The 27,554-nt window shown below is 36.9% G+C and overlaps 2 protein-coding genes across 6 annotated transcripts; one reads left to right on the top strand and one right to left on the bottom strand.

Annotated features, from left to right (window-relative positions):
• Positions 1 to 293: 293 nt before the first annotated feature.
• LOC110782382 (probable serine/threonine protein kinase IRE) lies at positions 294 to 12,113 on the bottom strand. Of its 2 annotated transcripts, none has more exons than XM_021986520.2 (16): positions 11,538 to 12,113; positions 10,415 to 10,482; positions 8,818 to 10,293; positions 8,131 to 8,303; positions 7,758 to 8,004; positions 6,517 to 6,609; positions 6,285 to 6,425; positions 6,054 to 6,146; positions 4,724 to 4,928; positions 4,534 to 4,619; positions 3,815 to 3,903; positions 2,389 to 2,440; positions 2,246 to 2,302; positions 1,732 to 1,905; positions 1,540 to 1,626; positions 294 to 791 (listed from the first exon to the last, which is right to left on the bottom strand). In XM_021986520.2, exons 1-16 carry the CDS (start codon positions 11,932 to 11,934, stop codon positions 702 to 704), a joined length of 3,528 nt encoding a protein of 1,175 aa, XP_021842212.2. In that variant the 5' UTR covers positions 11,935 to 12,113; the 3' UTR covers positions 294 to 701. The 2 variants fall into 2 exon arrangements, with proteins under 2 accessions (XP_021842212.2, XP_056694192.1); XM_056838214.1 differs by having other exon boundaries at positions 11,634 to 12,105.
• A 1,726-nt stretch (positions 12,114 to 13,839) lies between these two features.
• On the top strand, positions 13,840 to 26,596 carry LOC110782383 (mitochondrial intermediate peptidase, mitochondrial). 4 transcript variants are annotated; one of them, XM_021986521.2, is made up of 17 exons: positions 13,846 to 14,174; positions 14,264 to 14,345; positions 14,427 to 14,479; positions 14,590 to 14,644; positions 15,388 to 15,526; positions 15,616 to 15,670; positions 16,494 to 16,680; positions 19,031 to 19,126; positions 19,541 to 19,660; positions 20,379 to 20,504; positions 20,725 to 20,880; positions 22,130 to 22,246; positions 23,784 to 23,903; positions 24,003 to 24,070; positions 24,429 to 24,564; positions 24,670 to 24,835; positions 25,573 to 26,596. In XM_021986521.2, the coding sequence occupies exons 1-17, from the start codon at positions 14,011 to 14,013 to the stop codon at positions 25,812 to 25,814; spliced, it is 2,082 nt and encodes a 693-aa protein (XP_021842213.2). In that variant the 5' UTR covers positions 13,846 to 14,010; the 3' UTR covers positions 25,815 to 26,596. The 4 variants fall into 4 exon arrangements, with proteins under 4 accessions (XP_056694193.1, XP_021842214.2, XP_021842213.2 ...); XM_056838215.1 differs by lacking the exon at positions 25,573 to 26,596 and having other exon boundaries at positions 13,840 to 14,174; positions 24,429 to 24,560; positions 24,670 to 24,819; XM_021986522.2 differs by lacking the exon at positions 22,130 to 22,246 and having other exon boundaries at positions 13,845 to 14,174.
• The last annotated feature ends 958 nt before the right edge of the window (positions 26,597 to 27,554 follow it).

Genomic DNA, 27,554 nt, shown 5'->3' on the forward strand with positions numbered 1-27,554 from the left:
TAGGTTGGGATTAAAGCGCCCAATTTATTGATTAAGAGGCAAAGCGAGCAACCACTATGTTAAGACCAACTTGGTTGGTGTGGGGTGTTTGCAGGATTCAAACCCGCAACTTATTGGTTACAAAGTGAGCAACCATTATGCCAAGACCAACTTGGTTAGAACATGGTGTTTGTTGTATGGGAATTTGAAGACATTGTTGCTTACTTTGCCACGGGGCTATAAAAAACCTAGACTATCCCTACAAATAAGACATTGAAGTATTGCATATATGTACAAGTTGAAGAGTGTTCACATTGAGAGAAAGTCAAGTTAAATTATAAGGGAACAATGACCAAAATTTTCATATGTTCAAACAGGATTCATTCTATATTTCTATATACAAGGGTGGGGAACATTACTTGGCTTCTATGAAATTATCCACATTTTTTTGCACCAAGATGTTCCCATTTCCTATAAACTAATATAACTGTTAATTTGATGGATATTACAAGGGAAGGGGCACCTGGAGCCCTGAACTAGACAGACTGATACTTTCTGCATCTTCTACGGTTGGAATTCTCGTCTCTTAAACAGAGTTGTCTAGGAACGGAGCTTTTGTTTCCTCGAGGATTAACGTGAAGTTTTTTCGTAACAAAAATGATAAGACTAGTTAATTTGTTTGTTAATCCAATAATCAGTCAGTAGAATGTCTCCCGGACTTTTTATTGCATGGAATTCTCGGATTGATCTTGTTCGTCCCTAATACTCCTCACTACCAGATCATAGTTGATAGATGCCAGATTCGAGATGTTCTGTTAGCATACATAAATCAACAAATTAAGCACATACATGGATAAAAAAAACTAAATAAAATCACAACGGGGTACTATGGCAAATCACGAGTTTAGTTTCTATAAATAAGCCTTCATAAAGGTGCAAAAATAAGGGACACGGTTAGGGGTGTTCATCGGTCCAATCCCGGACTGGACCGAAGACCGGAATTTTGATCATTCAAGACCCAAAGATCGGACCGGTTATGTTTGGACCGAACATGGACAGGACCAGAAAATCGGTCCAAAACCCGGACCGGACCAGTTGTAGACCTATTTCTATATTTTATTTTATTTTTTCAACAAAATACAATAAAAAAATATTAAAAACTAATTGTTAAGGGCCTTTTTTAAAGCTAAAATAAAATATATCACAATATAGTAATATTCACAACATATTAAAGGAGAAAATTAATTTTTTAAATAGTTCATATTATATTTTCTTAAGGAAAAACCGGTCCGGTCCAAAACCTGGTTTTAAAGGGATTGGTTTTGGGCCGGACCGGACCGAAGACCGGAAAATAATATTTCTCGACCCGAAGACCGGACCGATTGTCCCCGGTCCAGTCCGGTCCATTTTTTCGGTCCATACCGATATTTGCACACCCCTAGACACGGCTACATCTCGCTGATTTCATCACAGGACAACAATGAAAGTTACACACATCACACTAGCAAAGTTCAGTGATGAATTATCTTTTATGGGAGAGATGCATCTAGAAAGTCTGACCTTGAAAGAAAAGTTGCTGAAGGAGTACTGCACAGTTAGGTCCCTGTCCCTACTTCCGAAATCCGCCAAATTACCACATTCATCTCTCTGGTTCACAATCAGATGAAAATATGGTTAGTAAGAAAGAGACATAAGTTCAATCTTGCTATAACAATAACTGCACTGATTAAAAAACAGTAAAAAAAAACTTACGTCTTCATCTGCTTGGTTGCTAAAAGTTCCACTGCTAAAAGTATCACTGCAACTCTCAGACATGTAATCAAAGTCGCTAGCTCCAAATACGTGATCTTCCTCCGGATTCCACACATAGCGGCTCATAAAGTAGCCGGTATCAAAAGCACTTTCAGTTGATGGTACAAACATAGCCTATAAAGAAACACATCAGTAGGCGAACAATGGATTGCCTGATACTTCCTCTGTTCTTATTTACATGACACAGTTATTTAATCACGTTTGCCAATGCACGATTTTAAACAGTAATATCTTCAATTATGGATAAGAAAAAATTATAAAATGTTGATATTTAAATAATATTTATTGAGAGGAATCTAACAAAACCCCTCACGACTATGTTTTTTCTCAAGTATAAATCACAAAAGGAAGTCAAAGGAGTTTGTGTGAATAATGTCCAAAATTCAATTGTGTCATGTAAATAAGAATGGAGGGAGTATTAATGTATCTTATGAATAGGAGATTTAAAATGTACCTTTTGTCTGGCAAGTGTATCCCAGTTAACATCCTTGAAGAAAGGATGCGATTTTACCTGTACAGTCATTTTCAAGTTGCTTAATTTTCAATATTTTAAATACTTGCGTATAGAACCTAAGCAACAAAAGTTAACTCTTTTACCTCTCTTGTTCCGGTAGCTCCTAGTCGTTGAACAGGATTTTCTATCAGTAATCTGTAATAATAAATAAAAAAAGACAACGCAAAAGTTTTACTATTCATTACTTGGCCTTCATCAATAAAGACATTTTTGTTGAAGGTTGCTGAAGACTGTACATATAACATTTAGCTACGAAGACACATAACAGCATTTCAGCGAAAAGTAGATTGTAGTATGTCTTGTGAGATAAATAAATGTGCATAGTTTGAAGAGTTTCTAGTAATAGAAATATGGAGTACCTCTTTGCTAGCTAAAAGTTAGCGCAACAGTTTGGTCCCACAGAATCCCGGTTAATTTGGGGGATATGTTGGCCTGTTTGAGAAATATTTTGATTCAAGTGGACTTGGGATATAGTCAAGTTTGGATTCGAAGGGGGAAGGGTTTATTTCTTATAAAGAAATAAGACCAATCAATTTATAGCATCAATTATCATTTCTGAGCTCAAAGGTTCAATGTGAAAGGTCAAAAATTTGTATCATTAGACAACCCGATGTCCTGATGAACCATTGATCTACTTCAACCTTATATTCAGTAGATCAACTGCTTTGATGCATAAAAAAAAAAACAAATGCTAGAGTAGCAACCTTCTGAAGGTGCTAAAGCAAGAATATTTGTTTGTTACAAACTTACAATCCTGAATGTAACTTCTTCAGTTCATCAACTTTTCCCATATGAACCCGGTCTTCTTTCTAGAGAGTAAAGATCCCCCTTAACTATAGATTACTGTTACAGCATTACATATCTGAACTCAGTTCTGAATGATATTTGAAGTTTTTACAGCAGATTGAGGATGGTGTCACTAAGTCATGTTCAACCAAAACCTTTTAATCAATTCACTTTTTTTTTTTTGAAATATGAGTTTCTCAGTTTGGAGAAAAACAGATTCTAATTCTTCTTTTCCCCCCTCCCTTCAGTTTTGTAATCTGCCTTTTTGCGGTGTCCTATATTTTTTTTGTTATAATATTTAATTTATTTTTCCCATAAGAAGCATTGCCAGTGAAACAAGATGAAAGAATCCCTAGTTAACAATCTTGGGCTTTAATTTATCATGAGCAAAAATCTAAGTGTAGTGTCCTGTATTTCTTATGTATCGCGAAAGTTACTGTTATAGCGTGAGTCTTAGACTACTTGATGATGCTGGTTGCTTGCATTTTCTCAATCTATTTGGTTCGTAAAGATGTCTGTATTGTCCGCATGTTGGTGACTATTCAAAAAACAAGACATTCATGACATCAGCACAACAAATACACACATAGATAAAATAAACAATCTAATATCAGCACAACACTTAAGCAAAAAGATAAAGAAGCAAGCAACGTCATTTTTCTTTCCCGTCATTAAAGTTCATTTTTCTTTACAGTCAGTCATGGTCTAAGTTAGGTAACTTACTTGTTAATCAAGTCATATGCTTCATGACTCATTTCCTCGGGTATCTTGGGCCATGGGACATCGTGGTTCATAATGTTATCAAAAATTTTCTGAAATAAGAAAAGGAGAAATCAATTACAACATGCAAGAAAACCAAAATCAGGAGGATGACAGGCCAAGTATAAATTCTCAATGCAGCATCCAGTCTTCCACAATAGACAAGAATAATAACATATAATCCACCAAGCTTATCCTTACACAAATAAATGAAGCCAAAAAGAACAAATGCAGACATCTTGGCAAACTTGGTGAAGGTTAGATAAGCTTATTCTAAGACCCAATCAGTCCCAATTTGACAAATTTAAAGATAAAACTTCAATTCTATAGAATTATAAATGCACGTCAAATTCCACCATTACTTTAGCCTCCCATGAAAAATAGTCCATTAATCGATCATTATCCAAATCATGGCAAACAACCATCATTAAGGCCAAAACATTAGTACTGCCAACCAGATCAGGTAAGAACCATCTCCATCTCCAATGTTACAATAACAATACTGGTCCTTTTATCCTTCACACATCATTTCAGGTTTTACAAATTCAACATGCCATTGTTAGTTACGCCGATAGTCCCAAATTTTGAGATTGCATCGTCCTTCAAAGGCTGTGTTAAATTTGAAGTTCTATAAATTTCTCCATGCAGACAACATGTGATAAGGAAATTTACTGGATAGTCACCTGAGGGCTTTCTGCATTGAATGGTGGAATTCCTACAAGCAGCTCAAAGAGAATAACACCTACAGACCACCAATCAGCAGTTGCACCTGGATAAAATTGTAAAGTGTGATTGAGGGACGTGAAACAAACAACAATAGAGAAAGGCATAAACTACTATGGCATAAACAAAGGAAAATGAGACATTTCAGACCATGTCCCATGCCAAGAAGTATCTCTGGTGCTAAATAATCAGGAGTCCCAACAACTGCGTGTTTTTGCCGTTGCTCTCTTGGTGATTGCTTCAATGTAGAACCAGGTATCTCATCACCCAGAAATCCAGAGCTGCTAACTGATGGACCTGATAAGTCATCAGTACTGTTGATAAGGCCAACTTTAGAGAGCCCAAAATCTGTCAACTGTACCAGTAGGCATCAGAGATTTGTGAGAAATGACAAAGAAGATTTATTGACATCATCAAGCACATAAATGTGTATTTCAATAACCATATACTTCGTATAAAGGTACAGACAAGCATACAAAAGTACTTTGACAGTTCAATTAAACTGGGGGGATCATACACAGAGAAATGAACAAGATAAAAAGACTGAATAATAGGATGTAGAGCATACTATATGTACATCACAACAGCTTCTAAACCATATATTGTATCCAATGCCCCTTGTGAGTTGAATCTTAACCCTAACCACTTGTTAAATAAGTAGGTCTTAGTCAAAAAATAAATAAATTTACATGTCTTATTTCAGGAGGTCTTTCAGCGCTTAGCTTAGAAATCTAACCTGGCGCCTGGGCCTGTGGCTCATTTAATGAGAAAAAAACTATTCCTTTTCCTGTATCAAGTAAACAAATTCTTCTATTTTCTACCTATCTCACTAACAAAACGCAATTTGGAAAGAATACCTCTTTATACAAAGCATGGTTTAAAGGAAACATTAAACATTGCAGCTTCTCTAAAGGATGATGGCGAAGATAACTGATCATTTCAATCAGACATACGAAGTCATTTCGCTATCAACAAAAGCCGTATATAAGAGGATTGTACAAAGAAATTAACATAACCTCCTTTTATGGAAATAAAGATGATTGGCCAACCCCTCAAGCATGTTATAGCATGAGGAGATGACCCAATTAAAACTAGCAGTGCCTCTACATCTCGATACTTCTATACCTCAATGAATGAAATCTAACTTTATCCATCTTAAAGCATGCACTCAGTAACCAAAATGCAGCACAAACTTGACCCATTCTTCACTTTGTGATATCTAGGTTTCGAGAAAAGAAGGAAAGACGGCGATCTTTAAAAAAAATCTGCAAATTCTAATGGTTTTTTTTTAATTATTCATCAGCCCAAACATTTCCCACGTCTCCTAATGATCTAAAATATAATAGTGTAATATGAGGAAACTAAATTTCTCTTGTTTCCACAAACCACCAAAAAAAATCAGCATTTGTGCAGTTGAACATATCTCCAGTTAACCAACAAATAATCACCAGCTAAATGTTTTTTAGAAAGAGATATTTACCTTAATGTGACCATCAGGGCCAATCAACAAGTTGTCAGGCTTCAGATCTCTGTGGATAACATTAAGTTTATGCAAGTACTCCAATGCAAGAACCTGAAATAGAAGGGTCCCAGTGGGAAAGAAGAAAGAGAAGTCAGCTAAGACATATACGATGTTGGTCTAAAAACATTAAATATTGACATAAGACCGTCTAACCAAAAAGATAAAAGAAAGGACTTGATGCATACTTACAACTTCAGCAATATAAACACGAACCATATCTTCGTCTAAGCAACCAAGATTTCTTAGCAAAGAATAAAGGTCACCTCCATTTAAATATTCCATAACCAGGTAAAGATTTTCTTTGCAAGTGAAAGAGTAATAGAATCTAACCTGCGCACCGTCAGATAATCAACATGAATTAGAGAACTTATTTACATCCATGTTTCAGTAGAAAGTGCAAAGTTGCAAACTTCCTGCCTACCACAAAAGGATTCCGAGTTGTTATCAGAATATTACGCTCAGCCAATATACTTTCTACTGCATTCTTACGGATCATATCAGCCTTCTTCAAAACCTGTGAGAATGATCACGACATCCAAGTAACTGATCCATTCATTAAAAAGGGTTGGGGAGAACAACACCAAAAATTTGTTAAACTGAACCTATATGCAGGAATTTTTGAATGAATGAACATTTATAGTGTCAGTACAGATATGTGGAGAGAAGATGACCGTGATGTTAGATTTCAAAGTACGAGCAACACAAATACAATCCAATCACCAATCACTTGCTTCTGTACCCCTTTCTGTAAAGATAAAATCCTAATGCATCGTTTTCACATACGCTCCCCTTAGTATCTTAGTGTGGTTGATTCAAGAGGCAATAAGCGAAGAGTGTATCTTATGCTATTGTCTGGGGGCTACTCCAGAAGTTTTCCATCATATTGAAGGAACTTTTTTCAAAAAGGAACAACACCAAGCAACTGGAATAATCACGAGAACTTACCATCATTCAACCTCAGTTATTGTACCTTAGACGATAACTTTCCCTTATTTATTACAGTATATCGTTTCAGCTTTTCTATAGCTGAAGAAATATATGGACAGAATTGGTAAAAGCATATGGAAGGCAGAGACGCTACATGCAATTTAGAAAGGTGATAGTGTTTTAGTCAAGTATTTTCCTAGTTCGAATCAGAAAAAACAACCATACTGTAGCCTAATGAGATCAAGTAGACCATGAGCCAATTGAAACAGTTAACTTTCACTATCCTAATTCCTAAAACAATTTAAAGATGTCAAACAGCATTCTAAATATTTATCAGAATATTCACAAACAGTTCCATATGTTTTTCTATCCAGTAGGTAGGACATTAAAAAATCTTTTGTGTCCAATCCTCAAGATCAAGTATCGGCCGGTTCTGCTGGGACTTGGGAAGGCCAGGGGCTAGTTTGGTAAATGTAAACTAGATAGTAAATAACTTCAAAAGATGACTCAAAGAAACTGAGTCCTCACTCCCTTCTTGCCACTCCCCACCACCACCAGGCAACCCTACCCAAATGAGTAGAAAATTCCATGTCAAAGGCCTAAACAACTAAACCCATGGGCTGAACAAAGATTTCGGTTCCCATATAAAGAATTAAAATAATAGTGGAAGGTCAGTTTAGGAATAGTAACCTAATTTTTTTCATATCTGAATACTCATAAAGCAGCAGTTCTCACTTTTATAGCAAATAAGTCACCGGTTGCTCTTTTCCTAGCAAGAAAAACCCTTCCATATGCTCCTCTGCTGATTGGTTTAATTATTTCGAAATCTTCAATTGATGTTCGATCCTTGGTATTCGTATTAATTGGACTTGCTCGTAAACTTCGTACTGTATCATCATCCACTGGACTATCTTCATCTGCCGTCTGGGATGAGTGGACTTTTTCATCTGCTATTTGGGCATATAGTTGGATATATTTCTCTCTAGCAATACATACACAACATGAGGAATAAGGTAAAGTTAATACAACTTAATCTTTCCAATGTGGATAAGTTATATAATCTATATCCAGCAGAAGTATAAAATTTTTAGTAAGTTATTGAACTCACTGCAGAAGTTTCTCTATGCGCCTCCCAAACGTCTCAACAACAAGAGCATCCACCTTTCTATCCTGGATGGAATACTTGAGGTCTTCGAGGCGGTCAATCATATACTCCAATGTACTGTAATCATGCTCGTTTACCCTAGCAATAGAACGAGCAATGTCCAGGAGCTTCTTAATCTGCAAAATTTGTGGTTTTGTCAGTAATTTGAATCTAGTATAAAATCAATTATGAAGTAACAGTTCCAAGGATTATTCTTCCAACAGTATATTCCCTTAATGATTGTAAAAGGAGGTGCGCATCCACAACATGCGGTGCACAAAAATCCAGCAAGTTGATTATGTAAGACAAGCAAATTTAGTTGCAGGCTTGCAGTGGACTGACCCATGTTAAACAAGGAAGTTATATAAATAAATAGTCTAATAGATAAGAAGCTGTGTCGTGGCACCTTAAATCCATACCAAAAAGCAACTAACTCCAAGAAAATGACAAACAGGATTGTGGCCAAGAAAAGACCCTGCATTTCTTATTTCTGTAGTTCTGCAGCATTTTTCTCAAAACTACTTCTTTTCAGGTGGGCCTAAGGTATCATCAGACTAATAATCAAGCTAACACTATGATTTTAACGCAACAGAAGAAACCAATTCAAAAAAGTACTTGAAAGAAAATAATAAGTTCTCACAGATCTAGCACCTGCTGATTATTTTCATGCTCAGATATCGTTTTTCTCTTGTGCAGTAGCAACTCTATCTGGTTTGTACGTGGTGTTAATGGTGATCTTGGTGTCGAGCTTCCTGGCGATGAGGGTTTCTTATTGACATCAGCAGAGTAATGTGTATCGCCTGACATACCTGGTGAAATGTTCATATCATACATGGAAAAATAATTATCAGCTTCAGGAATGCAATCGAGCATCTCATCAGATGATCTGTAGGATAAGTCATTTTTCCTAGGTGACAATGCATCCAGCTCTTCTGGCATATTGGAGCTGGATACTCTGGTAATATCAGGACTCGTGCTTTTTGGCGTCCAGGATTCCAGTATCTTCTCAAGGGTTTCTGCAACTCTCTCCAACCGATCATTTACAGTTAATCCTTTAAGATCACACCTATCAGCAATTGTACAAATTCTCGAGTGCTCCTCCACAAATACAGTGGGTATTTCAACCTCACAAATGCGGCAGACTATAAAATTTTCATAAGTGATATGCTGTTGCTCTCCCCAGACACCCCAAGAAACTTTTCCTACCACAGTATGCGTGTTTCCTGGACGAGATTCAGGTGTTTCAATTGGTTCATCTTTATTCTGGAAGGCCCCTGGCTGGTCCTTCAATGGTGTGTTGACAGCATCAGGATCTCTCCTGTTCTTTTCAGCAGCAGACGGAAACTTCTTCCATGAAGACATCCTATAGCTACTTGTCGTTGAATCTTGGCTTCTGGCCGTGCCAACTTCTGCCCCATCAGTGCCACTAACGTAGAGATGATCATGTTTCAATGTCAGAGTGGGTTGTTGACTATCTGATTTCTTCTGCAGCTTCTCGTTCCCGTCCTTTTCCACAAGTGTACTACCTGAGTCAATATTGTCTAACCCAGGGATTTGCTCTGGATAGACTCCAAGATCACTCAATTTGTGAAGATTCAGAATGTGCTCTTCTACATAACCACTCTCCTTCTGAAATTGGACCAGTCGAGTGCAACGAGTCAAGATAAAGAGAAGGCGTGAATGAGCTCTCTTAAGTGTACCCATGGGTAACTCTTGTCTGCGATCATCCAGATCCTGAACAATAATTTCACACTTAAACCAAAATTCCTCAGCGGACATGGTTGCACACTGACGAGATATAAGTAACAGATCCTCCAAGCCCTCCCTCCAATTTGGATTGCACTCTGTATTTTTCTCTAGTATACAAACTAAATCTGCAGCAAAGCTGCCTAAGTCAAGATCGACTTCCTCCTTCAGATGATCAAATTTGGCCCTGATCATTACCAAAACCTCCTCCATGTGGCCAAATGCCCGGGACTTCAGAAAGGGATAAGGGCGAACTCCTTTAGAGTTAAGCTCGTGAGAAAAGCTTTTAACATCTGGTGTTTTCTTCTTACGCCCACTTGTAACACGCAGAACAGCTTGGAAACGTGGAGACTGCATCTCCTTTATCAGTGCTGCATTTCCCTGAAAATAAAGCATGAACGGCATGAAATTAGACCAAATGCGAACAGGCAAGGGGGGTAAGCAGCCGAATTTTTTTATGCAAAGACAAAACTATTGCAAGAAATCAAGAATGCATCATTACCTCAAGACCAGCATTTAGGGGTGATGAAAACTTAAGTGACTTCGATTGACTCCAAGTAACCTTTTTGCCTAAGAACAAACACATTTACCAAGTTAGCAGTAGATACCATATCATATGCTAACTCTTCAATCTAGATTCATTTGCCTCTAGCTTTCTGTATATTTTAGGCTAAAAGGTCAGCAGTTTTTTACTGAAAATAAGAACATATGATAAACTCTCGCATTACGAAAAGCACGGTATCTTGTCAAACACTAATGTACAATCTTTATACTATGGAATGTCAATGAGGTAGTTCAGATTAACAACATGAAACTAGGCGTGGCTTTTGGAATCGGACCTATATGACACTATACAAATCCCACTTATACCAGTAATATAATCTACAACGATAACAGGAGCTAACTTTACACATACATTCAACCTACATTTTCATTCCTTGAGGTTGCACAAATCTGAACATAACTTCCCAGATACTTTGCCACCTAATCAAACTAAGTGGCATCGACAAAGATTCAACCAATCACCATATCGTAGTAGTGACAACTGCTGATCTCTCACATACATTCTACCTACATTTTTTAGTTCTTGAGGTTGTGCAAAACCAACATAGACCTAAGTCGAACTAAGATCCTTACTCCTTACTGTAACTTCCCAGATACTTTACCAGCTAATTAAACTAAGTGGTGTCGACATAGATTCAACCAATCAGCATATCATACTTCGTATTAGTGACAATTGCCGATCTCTCGCATACATTCTACCTACATTTTTCAGCTCTTGAGGTTGTGCAAATCTCAGCATAACCTGAGATCCTTACTACTTCCTAGATACTTTACCAGCTAATTAAACTAAGTGGCGGCGACAAACATACAATCCATCATCATATCATAGTAGTGATAATTGCTGATTTTTTCCGAATACTCAACCTGTAAACTCGATTTATGTCCCATGCATCTTAATTTCTTCCAACAATTAAAAAGAGTTCAAATAATAGTATCCAATTGAAAGGATCGGACATTTCCTGATAAGATCGTCAAAATCAAACTAGGACAATGTGAATTATTGAATTAACGCATACATAATCGCAAAATCAAACAAATTAATCGAGAAAATTTGGACAAACCTAGAAATTCACCGGAAGAAAGATGATTATTATCAGGAACAATAAACTTCTTCCTACCAGCAGAATTATCTCTCCTCTCCCCACTCCCGCCCTTACCTTCATCCCTGGAAGCATCTTCGTTACCCGTATTATTACTACGATTATCCGGAGGCGAAGCAGCTAACGACGGGATTAACAGGTTAGTGGTAATAATCGATCGAGTGCGAATACAATTCAACCCTAACATAGACGGAGCAATCGGAGACGCTTCGTCATCTCCTTCGACGCCATTATTATTCATGCCGTCAACATTTGAAACCCTAATTTCGTTATCGGGAGGATGAATTTGAGGAAACTTCTTGAGTTTGCTTTTGGTCGCCGTCGATGCGGTGGTGGTTGACGGCGGAGAACCGGTCATTTTTACGGTTGCGAGTTTTTAGGAAGGGTAGAGGTATGGAGATGGAGGGAAATGGGGGTTGTTTTTTGATATGATCGACATTGTTGAGTGGACTGAGACATGGAGAGAGAGAGAGACCGTTAGGAGGGAGAGAGAAGAGAGATTTTCGCGGGAAATGGAAGGGTAGAGGGACACACGTATGTGTGTCTTTTAAGTAACGTGGTTGCCACGTTGCTAAATATGTTATGGTACGGCACTAAATTAAACTGGTTTTTCTTTCTTTATTTGGAGTTTCGGACGGATAAGTTATTTCTTAATTTTATACGGTTTATTTGTCCCTGATAAGGAGAGATGAGACATTTCAAAACATTGGAAGTTTTCCTAAAAAAACTTCGTAAAATATGAATCAAAAGTTAAAGAAATTTTTTTATCGAAATTTTGGACGCTTAAGTTATTTTTTAATTTAAATCGGTCGTATTTTACGTGACAATTTCGGAAGTTCACTAGCAGCACCTAAAAGAACGGTAAACTAAATGCGAAATTTTTCATAATTAAAAAGGTGGGAATCGTGTATAGGAGAAAGGGAGGAAGTAGAGAAACAGAGAGAAAATTGGGATTCAATTAGACATCGTGATCAAAGAAGCTAAGTTGGAAGAAGAAGGTCATGAGGGCTTAGGTTTGAGTATTTGCAAATTTCTATTATAGATTGAGATAAACATACGGGCAAAAATAATCACAGTGGCTTAAAGTATAATTTCTGCTTTAAGTGAGATGTTATTTGAACATAGAAACCGTTGATTCAATTGTCGATTTCTCGTTGTGAAAACCGCCAATCGAATTGGTGAAATTTTCATGAAAGAGGTCGCTTTCGTTGTTGACCTGGGAAAAAGTAATTTATAACACCAAATGACATGGATGGTATATTCGAAATTATATATAAAAAAGTGCATATTTCGGAAACTTTGACCTTTTTTTAGCATTTTTTGTAGAAAAAGACCAGCAATGTCATAGCCGAGGAGAAGGGGACCAAAGAAGGAAGTAGGGAGATAAAGATTAAAAGTATAATAAGTGGATTGAACTAATAACCAATGAATTGCTCATCATACAAAATTTCGCATCACACCTTAGAGCATTCATATAGATTTAAATGCATATACGACATTTTCTATACCAACTACTACTTTACTGATATTCTTGATGTCTACATTTTATTTTCATCGGGAAGTTATATAATCGCTGATTACATGGCAAGTTGTCACATAAATCGTAAATTAGAAAAGCTAAATCTTATTTTTTTTCTTAACGCAAGAACGAAGATAATATATTAATTATGGCCTGGGCATGTAATTGAGTATGTTATAAAGAGGCTTGCGCACCAAAAACTTGACACCCAACTAATTACAGTCGAACTAACAACCTGATATGATAAGCCATCCTTAAGCGTGAAGAAATATTTCAAAAGTCAAATCTGATTAACATACTAAAGGTTCCATTTCACTAGCTCCAACCTCCAATAAAAATCCTAATCCTTCTTTACGAGTTCTTGTAATGGCATATATCTTGATAAGATAAGTTTAGTAAAGATGGTTTTGCGTCAGGCCGGTCCGAGGCCCGACCCGACCCGACATGACACTAAAAATGGCCAGCACGACACGATCACGAATTCGTGGACTGTGGGGCGGGCCTGCATATTTTTTGGAAAAAAAACGATATGACACGACAAATCACGCTAAATTTAGTAAAATTAGGTTTAGGCACGACAACCTGACCCAACCCGTGACCCTGTTTTAAACTTTTCAGTCCGACACACTCGGTCCAAAGGCCGGCCCAGTCCGACTCAACCTGCCCAACGACGATCTTTAAAATTTAAAAAAATAAAAATCGCGTAAATAGAACGCACTCGTGTCGACAAGTCAAAAAGTCATTTCCCTCCGCAACTCTAATGTCTCTTTCCTGAGCATTCCGTGTTTTTCAGCCATTACCCCGCCTAACAAAACTTGGTCGGCGGTTGTAACCGTAACCGATTTCACTAATCCACTCCCCAAGTCCCCAGTTCCCCCTCTGCAATTCATCTTCTTCCTCCAGAGCAGTCCTCTAATGGCGGCGATCTCTCACTGCAGAAAAATCTTTCGATTCAACCGCATCCACTTCTTCCAAACATCAGCAGCTGCTGCCGACGCTAAAGAAACCGGTCTCTACGGTTTTCCTCATCTCAAAACCCCCAATGGTTTCCAACGTTTCGTCGATGACGCTATCGAAAGGTTCGTAAATGCGGAATTCATCAACTCAAATTTCATCGATTCAAACTATTAATTCAAGACTTGATTATTTGATTTTTTAATGTAATTAGGGCAGGAGAGCTCGTTAATCACATTTCTACTATGCCTTCTTCCGCTGAAATTATTCGTGCTATGGATGAAATTTCCGATACTGTAAGTTCTTTTGTACAAATTAGGTTTTCTTTTGTTTCTGTTTTGCGATTTTTATAATCGGATTGTTTTTGGAGGTGTTAGGTTTGTTCAGTGGTGGATTCAGCTGAGTTATGTAGACACACTCACCCTAATAGGTGAGTTTTCATTTTAATTTGTAATTTGTAGGCTCATTTGCACCCAAAACAGAATTTGATTAGTGTGAATATTCTATTTTGAATTTATGTTTTATTTTGTTTATTTATAGGGAATTTGTGGAGCAAGCTAATGTTGCATCCATGAGAATGGATGAATATCTACATGTGAGGTGACTTCTGATCTGTTTATTGTTGTAGTTTTGCACCCTATATCCTCTGATTGAATTGTAGCAAATTTGTTGAAAGTTTTCAATTGTTTCGGCTACCATGGAACCGTGTTTTCTTTTGAAATTCAACATGTATGTCATTTTTGTTTTTGCTTGGATGACAAATTTACAACGGTTAGGCGAAGTGCTAGTATTATGTGAATGATGGGAATGGAAACTGAAGATGACTGACACAGAAGCAACTCCCACTCTCTCCTCAGGGATATGAATAATTAAGTTTAAGTTGATTTCCATGTGATCTAGAACATAGAAAAGACTTTTAGCAGTTCATGCAGTTGTAGAGATATTCATGGAACGATCGGTCTTGGGTGTCGGTCAAACATTATGTTAAATTTCAAAAGTTCCGTCAAGTCTATTTATGGGAGACTATTGTATGAACCATGTATCAACTTATCTGCTGGTTCATATTTATTCTCCAGGGACACTAAAAGTATAATTTGTCTATCTTGATTCGACCTTACCTATCAAGGTGCTGCTTCCCCCATTCACCATCCTCTGATATAAGTGTGAAAAGATTAGTCTGAAACAAATAAAATAATACTAGCTTTTGTTTTAGTTGCATACTCTGTTTATTTGTAGTAGTTCTTAGCCAAATCGTTGTTCTGCCTGTCCAAATTATTCTTTTATATTCCTGATCTGTGATGAATTTGCTGATTCGTTATTGTCTCCAATGGACAACAGTTTTTGAATACAAATCACAATCTGTATAATGCTGTGATGAAAGCTGAGCTAGAAGGCAACGTCGTCAACAAAGAAACCCAAAGGGCAGCTCATTATCTACGGGTTGATTTTGAGAAGGGAGGCATCCATCTCTGTGATGGTATTTTCCCTGTCCTCCTGATTTTCACTATATTATTTGTGCAGTGTTTCTATTGACTTAAGGAGCTAGTTATGTATTTACTTCTGCAGACAAACTAGAACGAGTTAATCAGCTCAATATGGATATTGCACAACTATGCCGCAAGTGAGTCATTCTGTTTAATCTGTTATGGGCCTTATGGCCTTATGGATACCTGCTAAATTTCTTTGCACTTTTAGTCTTTGATATTTATGAATTTTAGCAGAGAAACACTAAAAAATGAGATATTGTAACTTGTAAGATGCCATCATGTCAAAATTCGATGTAGCCTGAAAAAAAGCACCTCAAATGTAATGAGAACTCCATAGGCTCACATGCAACTATGCAAGATAATTTGAAATTATAATTGTTATGGGTATCAGGTTTGTTTAATGATTAATTAAGGGAGGGCATCAAAGATTGTGATATACTTTTCCAACTTTTCTGTTGGCACAATTCCAGTTCAGGGAAGGAAATCAGGTTAAGAAAATTTCGGTTCAGGTTAGGAATTCAGGTAAAGAGCAACTTCTAACTGTCAGCTGTGGCCTTGTGTGAGGCATACCTACCCCTGAATTGAGTAGAGTTGAAGCACATTAGAGCAGTTATATAGAATCTTAATTTTAAGAAGCCGTCTCTGTCTAAGAACTTGTTCCTTTTGCGTAGTTTAGTTAGCGGCCCTTGTTTTGGTGGAGAAAGAGCTATTACTATTTTCCATACATAGGATAGGTCATAGTCTCACATAGTCATATATGTCCTCCAATTCTTTCCAAGTTTTCATGTGCAAGTTCATATGTTTGCTTATGCATGTGTTTCATTATAGATGAGTGCACGTGTCATGAGAAACTGTTGCACTTATATTTTTTTGTGTATCTTTCCATAATTTCGCGTAGTTACTGCTTTTTTGTTTATTTAAATTTGACTTGTTCCATTAACACAAAATGTTCATTAGGTTCAATGCAAACATTGCGGATGACCCTGGTTATGTAGACATACATCCTGCAATTCGTATTCCAAAACGTATGCGCCATATCGGTATGCCTATATGTTGTCCTGCTGGATCATCAACAAAGGGATGTCGATTGGCTACAGATCCCGTATCTCTAATTTCTATTCTACAGTTGGTGTCAGATGCAGAGGTCAGGTTCTTTTTGACCTGTGGCTATAAAACCAATGTTGCTTGTGGAATTTAGCTTTAATGAAATGTATCTTGATAACATAAAACAGAAAGGTTTCTTCATCATATTCCTCATGTTTCTTTTAGTTAGATTCTCCTTTTTTTCTCTTTGTATCTTTAAGCAGTGATGAATGCTGGAGATGATTTTTTTGATAGGGTTAAGATGTAGTTCACGGTGAAATACATTTTATATAGAAAATATAAAGGAAAGATGGGAATCCACAATATGATAATACATTTATACGAAGTATATGATATGGAGGACAACATATTATCCTCTTTGAAAAAGAGAACAATCAGAAAGCTTGTTTGGCATGTTGGATACGATAAAGTTAATATGTAGGGAACCATCCGTTTAAAAACACAACACAACCCCATAACACCTCCATCCCACTAGCCTTACGAGTGAAAATGTGGTCATTAACTCATTATCTCTAGCAAAGGCAGCCCAAAGCACCCAAATCACTGACATAAACTTGCATCTCTGAAGCATTGTTTGCTGTCCAGATACCAACAGTTCAACATCTCTCCCTTCAAGAAGACACCTAATCGATTTGTTTTCCTCTTGATATGATCAATGTTGCAACTCGAATTGGGTAAAGCTATTGAGATTTAACAATGTTACTTTATCTGAGATATTAACCAGAAGAAAATTTCCTTCGTGCAACCCTTTTCGCTTTGGTCAACCTATAGTTGGTTGTTGAAGATCTCAAAAAAGGTTGAGGCTGTACTATGAATGTGTTGGAAAACCTATGACACCATGATAATCTGCAGATTTTGTGACGTAACCTATGCATTTTTCGCATTGTATGTGGATTTTGAGATTTCGCATTATTGGAAAACCTATTTTCGCATTTACCCATTATGGATTTTGAGATGGGAGGTGGCGGCAGCATTTCTAAATAGGTTTTTTTTGGTTATCATGGATGCTTAGTGGTACGCTTTATCCTAATACAGATGCAGTGATTATGTTAGATTTAGAAGAAATAAAGGGAGGAAGGCTCTTTGGCGATCTGTATTCTTAGCTATCCTTTAGGTGTTGTGGGCCTTATGGCTACGGAAAAGAAGCATGGATTTCACACTATTGTCTCCTGTTAATGTTCTCTGCAGGAACTTTTTTTCCTGTGCTGTGGCTTCTCTTCTTGATGAAATGTTCATAGAGTAAGAAATCCTAATTCATGTGAAAGAATCTCCAAAAAATCGAATTACAGCTGGAATTACACGTCGAAGTTTCAGTGACATGGTGGCATTTTAACTGTGAAGCATTTTGACATTTGTTGCTCCTTTCTGAAGATATGGTTTCCATAGAATGATGAGTTATTTACCTCTTGAGGTTATTTGTTTTTGTAGTCTATAATTAGGGCATCTCCAATGGTTAGGCTGGAGTCTGGACCACTTGTAGCTTAACTTGCCACATCAACTTTTCTAGCTTTACCCTTTTCAGGTTAAATCTTCTTTAATGTCGAGCTATAACTAATGTAGCTTGATTACCCCACATGTCAATCAATACTTTGTTTTTTTAGATTTTATTTCCTTCCTTAAACTGAGGCAAGTAAGATAGGTTAATTCAGCTAGTCAGCTACAGAGTCCAATAATCATTGCAAGTTCTTCTTGTTGTAGAATTTCAAGCGATAAGAAAAGCCCACCAATGGTTAGAAAGAAATGGTCGAATTTTTTGGGATGAAGTGACTTTGTTACCTTCTTTATGGGCTGAGGCAGCTCGGGCTTTCCCAGATTATTCTCTTGGGGAGATACAAAGGAATTGGGCTAATCTGTAATTTTGATGAGTTTCTTTGTGAGGACACCTTGTCATCTTTCTGTACTACCCTATTAAGTTATAATAAAATAATTTTTCTTACATAGTAAAAAAGCCGGCATTGGAGTTGCTTGTAGCAGTTCCAACTCCAAGTTTAAAGGCAGTGTGCTCATAGCTGGAAAGGAACTGTGAGGATATTAATGGATGAACGTAAACGGGATCGTGATCTTGCAGGAAAGCAAAGCATTGTTTGGTGTCTGCTAATGGGCCTTTAGATTATGTGCTTAGATTCAATGCTCCAAATTTAGTTGGGTTATAGTTTTGTTGATAATAGTTTGTGGAAGATACTATATACTTTCCTTTATATTCCCTTGTGTTTTCTAAACGATGGTATTGTCAGGGAAGAAATTATCATATCCTTATAGGGAAGTGATCTCCAATATATATGATAGCAGTTGTTGAGACCTGGAGGGTTACAAAAAATTTCTTTTGTTACCGAGTTTTTACTCTTAACGCCCTGATAGTCTTGAATCAATTTTATTCTGTTTGCTATTAGGTGCGAAAACTTGCATATATTCAAGGGAACTCTGTACCTCATGCAAATCTCGATGTACTTGACAAACTAATAGCTGCTCGTCATGAACTGGCACAGGTACTATGGTTCTATTTGTAGCCTTACTCTTCTTTCTTTTAATATCATATATTTGTTTTCCCTTTACAGTAGTGCTTTATTTGGTGAGATTATTTACAGAAATTTTAGCATGTCTTTAGCTGGTTGAACTAGTTTGTGTGCAGTTAGCTACTAAGACAAGGAAGTAACTGACTAGTCAATGTGTTCTCATTTATTTTACTACTAACAAACACTTTTCTCTGTGATACTTTGGTGCCTGTGGAAGTAAATAAAATCAAAAACTTTTTGCAGCTTGAAATTTGAATAACCTGATACAGAAGTACACAGGATATATTGAGAAAATGTAAGAGTGTGAGTGTGTTGGACTGTTGGGGGGGGGGGGGGGGGTCGTGGTGGTGAAAACACTTCTAATATAATTTTTGTACATGGATGCAGATAATGGGTTACAAGTCTTATGCTGAATTTTCAGCAAGCCCAAACATGGCATCATCAGTAGATGTCGTAATGTCCTTTCTTCATGAGTTGAGTAGTATGGTCAAGCCCAAAGCTGATGAGGTATGGTAGTTTCTCATTCCGATTTATTTTGGTGATTAGTTGGATAATATTGCACCAGTGTATGTTTTTATTAATTGGTGGCTGACACTTTTGTCACTTTTTGCTCGGATGGGAGGTGATTAGTATAGTTTATGGTAGTTCTTGAAACAGAGAGACTTCAGTTCCCTTTTTGAACTAGGTACAGTAGGATGTTAAAGTGACTAGTAGGAGCGTGTTAGATCTCTTGAGAGCTGAGAATTGTTTAGGTTTGGATATGTTAACACATGAAATAAGCTGTAAAACTAGCAAAATATAAAACAAAGGGAAGTGAGAAGCTTACATCCGGTTCTAATTTTGTCAGCTTCAGACGGTGTTTGTGGTGGCTGATTCTTCTTTGAAATGCCAATTCTTTCAAACTAGCAACAAGTCACCTCCAGCACCATGAATTCCCACATTTTCCTACCCCCTTTTATTATCTCACTGGTGACTAATAAAGTTGTTTTATTGACATCAGGAGCCACGCAACACTCAACAACTTTGTGTCTATACAGGCCTAGTTTACTGTTTTTATTTGTCTCTTCATGCTTTTGATGTTTTCTTTACCGGCCGCTGGCATTGGGATACTAATCTGTATACATGTCAGATGAGGTGTGACTTTCTGTTGAGATTTATTGTTTGATCCTGTAAGAGTAGTACGATTCAACAAACCCCTATAACAAAGGTCTTTTCACTGCCATAGGAATTTGTAAAACTAAGGGATTACAAGCGAAGACAGATGGGACAAATATTTACGGACCTGGAGCCTTGGGATGAGACATACTACTCTGCTATGTTAAAGGGTTCCAACTTTGACTTGGATTCTTCAGTAAGCTACTCCCCCCAACCCCCCCCCCCCCCCCCCCCAATTGTTTTGGACTACTATTTCCAATTGTCTCATTGTTAAAATGTTGCATCACAGTTTCTTTTTTTACTTTACATCTCCTTGATTGGGGTTATTGGTATTTTTATTCTTTCCGGACGTTTATATTTTACTTCAGATTGCAACTAGGCAATAAAGCTGATTTGCATGTCTTTTCTATCTACAGGTAATTGCTTCCTACTTTCCTCTGCCACAATGTATTGAAGGCTTAAAATTGCTGGTGGAGTCATTGTTTGGTGCAACGTTTCGTAATATCCCTCTTGCTCCAGGTGAATCATGGCACCCAGATGTTCTTAAAATGTCACTTCACCATCCTGAAGAGGTACACAAATTGACACATGTGTTTGCTGGTAAATTTGCATCTTTACTTATACTACTTATTGTTGATGGATGTGGTAGTATTAGCCAATATTTCTGGCACAGATTGTTACCCCCAATCGGCCACCCTTCTAAGAAAACCAGAAAAAGGTGGCAAACAAGTGAACAAACAAATTAAAGCATTAAGGGGATGGTCTTTGGAAAGGTTTTCTTTTGATTTGAATTGTCTAGGACAGCAGAGGACTTCTTGTTCTCAATCTAAATTTTGTGTGAATAAATAATATTTTTTCAGCCTAGTCATTGTAATGGCTTTCCTGGCTTTGGTAACTTTTTACCTCTCCTTTAACTGGCTTAATGAAAGAAGGCTGGAAATTATCATCCCAAAAAATAAAAAGAAGAGCAAAACGACTAATACTTTTTTCACTCTCATCAACAACAACAACAACAACAACAACAACAATAACAACAACAAAGCCTTAGTCCCAAAATGATTTGGGGTCGGCTAACATGAATCGTCATAGGAGATCGTCAATGTGACCAGAACAAACCAGAAAGGAGCGGGACGTTAAAAGAAAAAAAAATATTATAAGCGATAATAAAACTAAATAAAGGACAAGTAACGACTTATTATGCCAATTTATAAATTGGAAAAATTAGGAACCGTCCTTTAGTTTATTGTTTTGGCTATTGCTGTATAGGGTATTGGTTTTGGAGTCTTAGGTAAACGCAAGCAAGCATCCCGATGATGCTTTCTTGAATATTCACTGTTCCTTTTTCTCTTGACATAGAAAAAGAAAGATTTTGGAAGTGATCAACTCAGTAGAATGTAGATGCTCATAAAGCTCTCCCCCTTTCCTCTTTCCTGTTAATCAGAATTCAGAAGCATGTAGAATGTCAACAGTACACTAAGTTTAGAATTTTGTTTTCTTCCCCTAGAAATGTGAATTTACAAATATTCTTACTCTTCTTCATTGTCGTTTTACTGCTAGCATCACAGCCATGCATGATCTTATAGAGATACATACCCCTGCCTTGTTTAGACAGATCAGTTCTTGAAGTCAAAACCAGGAAATCCTAGAGAAAAGATTAGCTTGTTTGACCTAGGAATTCCATACTTTAGAAATACGACATGTAATTGCTGGTAAAAGGCATATTGTCGTTTGTTTCTTTCTCCTTTTCCAGGTCACGTGGCATGTATTTGTTGGTGGATGCATCAATCAACACATTTGTTTTAAAATTCCACTTTGTTTCAGGGTGATTTGGGATACCTGTACCTCGACTTGTATTCAAGAAAGGACAAATATCCTGGCTGTGCTCACTTTGCCATTAAAGGGGGTCGGCGCATTTCAGAAGCAGAATACCAACTTCCAGTGTGTTTTCTATAGTTTTATCTGATTCATGTTTTGCTTGTTTCATTGTATTTCGGTTCTTATTACCTTGTGCTTGGCCAATTTGTTTTACTTATTTGCTGTAAAACGCACTTCTGGATACGTTTTTTTTTCCTTCAAAATTTTCCTTGTCTGAATCAAGGGATAAAATGGAATTGAGTTCCTGTTGTTTAAGATCCCATACCTACAGGGTCCAAGGAAAATACTTTCTGATTGTCCAGTTCATGATGCAAAATGGGCATTATGAAGGAGTAAGTGCTCATAAAGTTGAAGTAGGATGTGGGGCGATTTTGAGTAATATGGGGCGGTAAATAGTAAGCCCCTTAATGTTTTACTGCCTGTGTCAAAGGTTCCTGGAGGGGAAAGTGGTGAAGCGTTGGAAAGTTGAAGTAGGATGTAGAATTTTGATGTATGCTGTTTTTGTGTTTTTAATTGATGGTCTTGTTGCCGCACACCCCAGCGCCACCCCTCGGCCCTCGCAATTTAGAAGGTGGACCATGGTGCACATAGAGCATGGTGCACCTTAAGAACACTAGTATATAATTGAAAGAACATCTGGTTACGAGAAAAGAACATAAGTATTTTTTTTTATTTAGGTTTTTAATAAATAGTAAAATAATATATTATTTTTATAACAAAAAAGTGAAATATTTTATCCCATGTTCTATTGCTTATGCACATATGTTCTTTTGGTGCACCATGCTCTATGTGCACCACGGTCCATAGTCCACGGATTGCGCCACCCCTGCATGTAGTTTGGACCCTGATTTACAGTTTCTTTAGGAATTTCTGAGTTTAAATTTTACTTAACTAGGGACATAATTGTTATGCTTGACTTGCACTCTTGGCTGATTGATGTGAATTTTAGTGAGAAATAAGACCTTATTGTTATGTTTGCTTTGGTTCCTTTACATACCATGGCACCTTGTCTGACAATACACCAATAATCACTCCACTGAATTGCGTTCAAAATTTATCACTTGTGAATGAGAGATATTTTGGACCACAAACATCCTCCTAAGATTCTGTTGTCCTTATCATTCCGTGCTTAAGCCTATTCAAATATTACTTGGTTGATATGCTAACTTCTTTGTCATGAACTTATTTGAACGCTCTATTCTAGATTACGTGCCACTGTTGTTCTATATTTTGACACGTGTGCTTGAAAGCAGTTGACCTGGGGTATGATGAGTTTTGTTTATTTGAACTAGCACGAATGGGATTTACATACACATTAAGTAAATTTAAGCAGTTACTTTCTCTGATATGGTTGGCTGGTGGCTAATCTGGCTATTCAATATCTTCAGTTTTCTTGTCTGCCTTGTCTCTGGAAATACAAAGCAGTTGCGACAACTTCTTCCATCAAGGCTGCACCCTTGTTACTCAATGAGCATCAAACCTGATCAACGATTTTCTTGTGCCATTCTGGTCATGTTTGGTTTTAGCATGTTTTGTTTATTGCTGCTATTCTTGTGCCGATCAAATTTTCTTTGTATATATCATTTGCTTTGTTTTTCAGGTTGTCGCTCTTGTCTGCAATTTTTCCAATAATCCATCAACGGTGAGGCTTAACCATGGAGAAGTAGAAACACTATTCCATGAATTTGGACATGCTCTGCATTCACTCTTGTCAAGAACGGTATGCCCTGTAGTATCTCACTTCTTGCAAGGTGAATATATAATTTAGGTCAATGTGTCTGACTGGCTGTTCACATGTAACCTTCAAAAATTCTTGTAGGAATACCAACATTTTTCGGGAACCAGAGTCGCACTGGATTTGGCTGAAACTCCTTCAAATCTTTTTGAGTGAGTATAATAATTCTTGGTTTTCTACGGATATATAGATTATATTCTTAGTTATGAAATGTTACGTTACAAGAATTCGATCTATCATTTATTGCATCTTTTTGAAGTTTGTAATCACACCACGAGCAACTACCAGTGGTTCTTGGATATAGCTCCTAAATTGCAGGGAAGGCTGGTGACACTAATTTGCCACTGGGTTGCAAAATAATATAGAAAAGAAAATAGATGAGCACATAAATAATTTAGTATTCTGGATAAGCACATTTATGTGTGATCTGGTTTTCGGATAGTTTGCACTGATATGATACTTAATAATGTTGAAATGTGTGCTGAACCAATTATGACATTGTTTTTTAAGGTACTATGCTTGGGATTACCGAGTTCTGAAGACATTTGCTAAACACTATTTAACTGGGGAAACCATACCTAAAAAATTGGTGGATTCAATGCGAGGTGCCAAAAAGATGTTTGCTGCTACTGAATTGCAGAGGCAGGTATATTGGCAGGAGAGATGTATGGATTAATGAGCTATGCTATAATTTCTTTTCGTCTTCAAAAATATTCCTGACTTTCTTTATGTTTTGCCTTCTTCTTCTTAGATCTTTTATGCGATGATTGATCAAAAGCTTTTTGGGGAACAAGATTCTCCTCCGAGAGATACCATTTCAATTGTATCAGATTTGAAAAGACAATACACAAGTTATAAGCAAGTTGAAGGAACACACTGGCACACCCGTTTTAGTCACTTGCTGAACTATGGTGGAGGTATGTTTTCTGCAAGACTCAAACGCCGGAATCTGTCATCCACCCTGCGTTTTATCCTTTTAATTTATTTTTTATGATAGGATAAAGTTTCTATCAGAACTTTGGCTCATTAGAGATGCGTGGCTTAATTGCGTTACTTCTGGTGTATACTTTTCATGTGACGTACTTCTCATATTTCTGACATATAATGAGATAGCATACTGTTGTTCGTATATACTACCAACATGGAAGAAGGCATGGGATATGTGTTCTATGCTTCAAATCTATTTCTTGAACTTTGAAAAGTTGTCATGTTTTTTTCGGGGGGATGTCTAATATGTTACTTCTTATATATTTTGCTTATCAGTGAGCCATTTTACTTTTATCAACTAGAAACTAGATAACAGTTTATTTATTAGTCCGTAAGAATTTTCACTTTCAGAAGATCAAGGTTAAGTTAACCAATGGAGTATTCAAAGTAGATCATGCAAAAGTAGGATGTCAATAGTAAGACTCTTTCTTTTCATCCTTTTGTTTATTGACCCGCCCACTGCTGGCCCGTTATTGACCTGCGACCCACCCATTATTGACCCGCTAAAATTGACCCTTTCATCACCCGACCCGCACTGATCCGACCCAACCCGTCCAATAACCAGGTGTAACCTATACAATAATATATTTTTTGTAGATGATCAGATTGCTTAACATTATTACTCTTTGCTCAAGGATGCCCTGACAGTTTCTTCAAATTTTTGTAGGATACTACAGCTATTTGTATGCTAAGTGTCTTGCTGCAGCCATATGGAAAAACGTGTGCGAAGAAGATCCCCTCTCACTAAAAACCGGGACCGCCCTTCGAACGAAGTTTTTGCAACATGGGGGTGCCGTAGAGCCAGTTGAGTTACTGATTGATTTAGCTGGGGAAGGCAGTATAAGATACTCAAATGGAGGTGTGATCCCTGACATAAAAGCACTCTCTGAAGAGATGAATATACCCTAATATACTCTGAAATTCTGAATTGTGAGAATCTCCATATCTTTGATAGACTTGTAGAATAGAGGAGAGAGATTATATGGTACTGTTGTTTGGGAATTGTTTGGTGGAAGATCCCCAATTGGTGGAAGATGCAGGATGATCATTCTTTGTAAAGGTGGTGGGAAAAGAACCGACATTGGCTAGTTCAGGGAACAAAGCTTAGGGCGTATACAGCCATGACTCGTGAGGCTATAGTGGTGTATTCTGTGAACCAAATTATTTGCTAATGTATAGCCATAAGGCTATATTAGTGTATTCTGCGAACCAAATTATTGCTAATGTACATCCATGAGGCTATATTAGTGTATTCTGTGAACCAAATTAGCCATGATGAGGCTATAGTGGTGTATTCTGTGAACCAGATTATGCTAATGTACAGCCATGAGGCTATATTAGTGTAATTCTGTGAATCAAATTAGTGCTAATGTACAGCCATGAGGCTATATTAGTGTATGCTGTGAACCAAATTAGTGCTAATGTACAACTATGAGGCTATAGTGTTGTATTTACCAGGCAAGTTCAGTCACCTGCATAGAAGATGTGTCAAGGATCTCCGGAAGGCGTTGCTAAAGCGATTATGGAGTATAAACTGTGTTAAGACTGCAATTTCTTTTTCAATTACTGTCTATATACAGGATTCTAATATGAATACACAAATTGTATTGTTTTTTTTGTTTTTTGGTAGAAATATTGTATTGTTTTGTCAGTTGGGATGTCAAGAAAAATTACATGCATGATTTGAGACATACCTAGGCAAATTTTTAGTGCAAAAATTTGTAAATCTTTGTTTCTTGTCCCTTAATTACAATATTTGGTTCCATTTACTCTGGAAGAGTGAATTTTGGATCTTAATACGGAGTAGTTCATAGAATGTCTATTTGTTGTTTTATTCTATTTTTAGATGCAAAAAGTGTCATTTTACCTTTTTACAAAAAAAAGGAAAAGTACACAAAACTTTGAATACTATTCTCTAAGTATTATAACCTAACTTGTCTTTAAAAAAAATGTATTGACTAGGTAAGGAGTAATATCTTGATGTGTCTGAATTTGGTGACCTATAGGAAAAAACATAATATGTTGTGTTCTTCACACTTTTCCCTTTCTTTGAAATTCTTCGCTACTTCGTGCCTCTACTTCAATGAAAGCTAGCTCCTACTCCTCCTGAATCCTCGTGTGTCCTTGGCAGATCTAATGCAAAAAGGGTACGGAATAGCTTGGACCGATGAACAAGTTCGACCGAGTAATTTTAATTTACCATGTTTTTGGATTTTGGATAACAATTTTTGTGGGAACGGGTTTTCCCTTTCTTTTAGACTACAAAAGGGCTTAAATAGAGCCAAAGATGGACATCAGATCCATATTAATTATCGATCTTATGCCTTGAAAAGTGTTTTTTCTTCTATAGGGAACGAACTAGTAAATAAAAGTGTTTTTTTTGTTTTGCACGTGTGTTATTGAGTTTTTTAAGTTATACCCATTTTTTTTTTTTGAAAAGTTGCATATTGTATCTTGTGTACAATTATTTTATACCATAACCTTTAGCGCCAACTTGATTTTTTAGTAATGTTTTAATTTTACTTCCTCTATTATTTTTTAGTTGACACAATTATTTAGATACGTTAGCTAATAATAATACACGATTCTTTAACTACCCGTTTTATTACAACCCGACCGACCTTAACCTCAGGCCCAATAGAAAAAGCA

Source organism: Spinacia oleracea, chromosome 3 (genome assembly GCF_020520425.1).
Source record: "Spinacia oleracea cultivar Varoflay chromosome 3, BTI_SOV_V1, whole genome shotgun sequence".
NCBI lineage: Eukaryota > Viridiplantae > Streptophyta > Magnoliopsida > Caryophyllales > Amaranthaceae > Spinacia > Spinacia oleracea.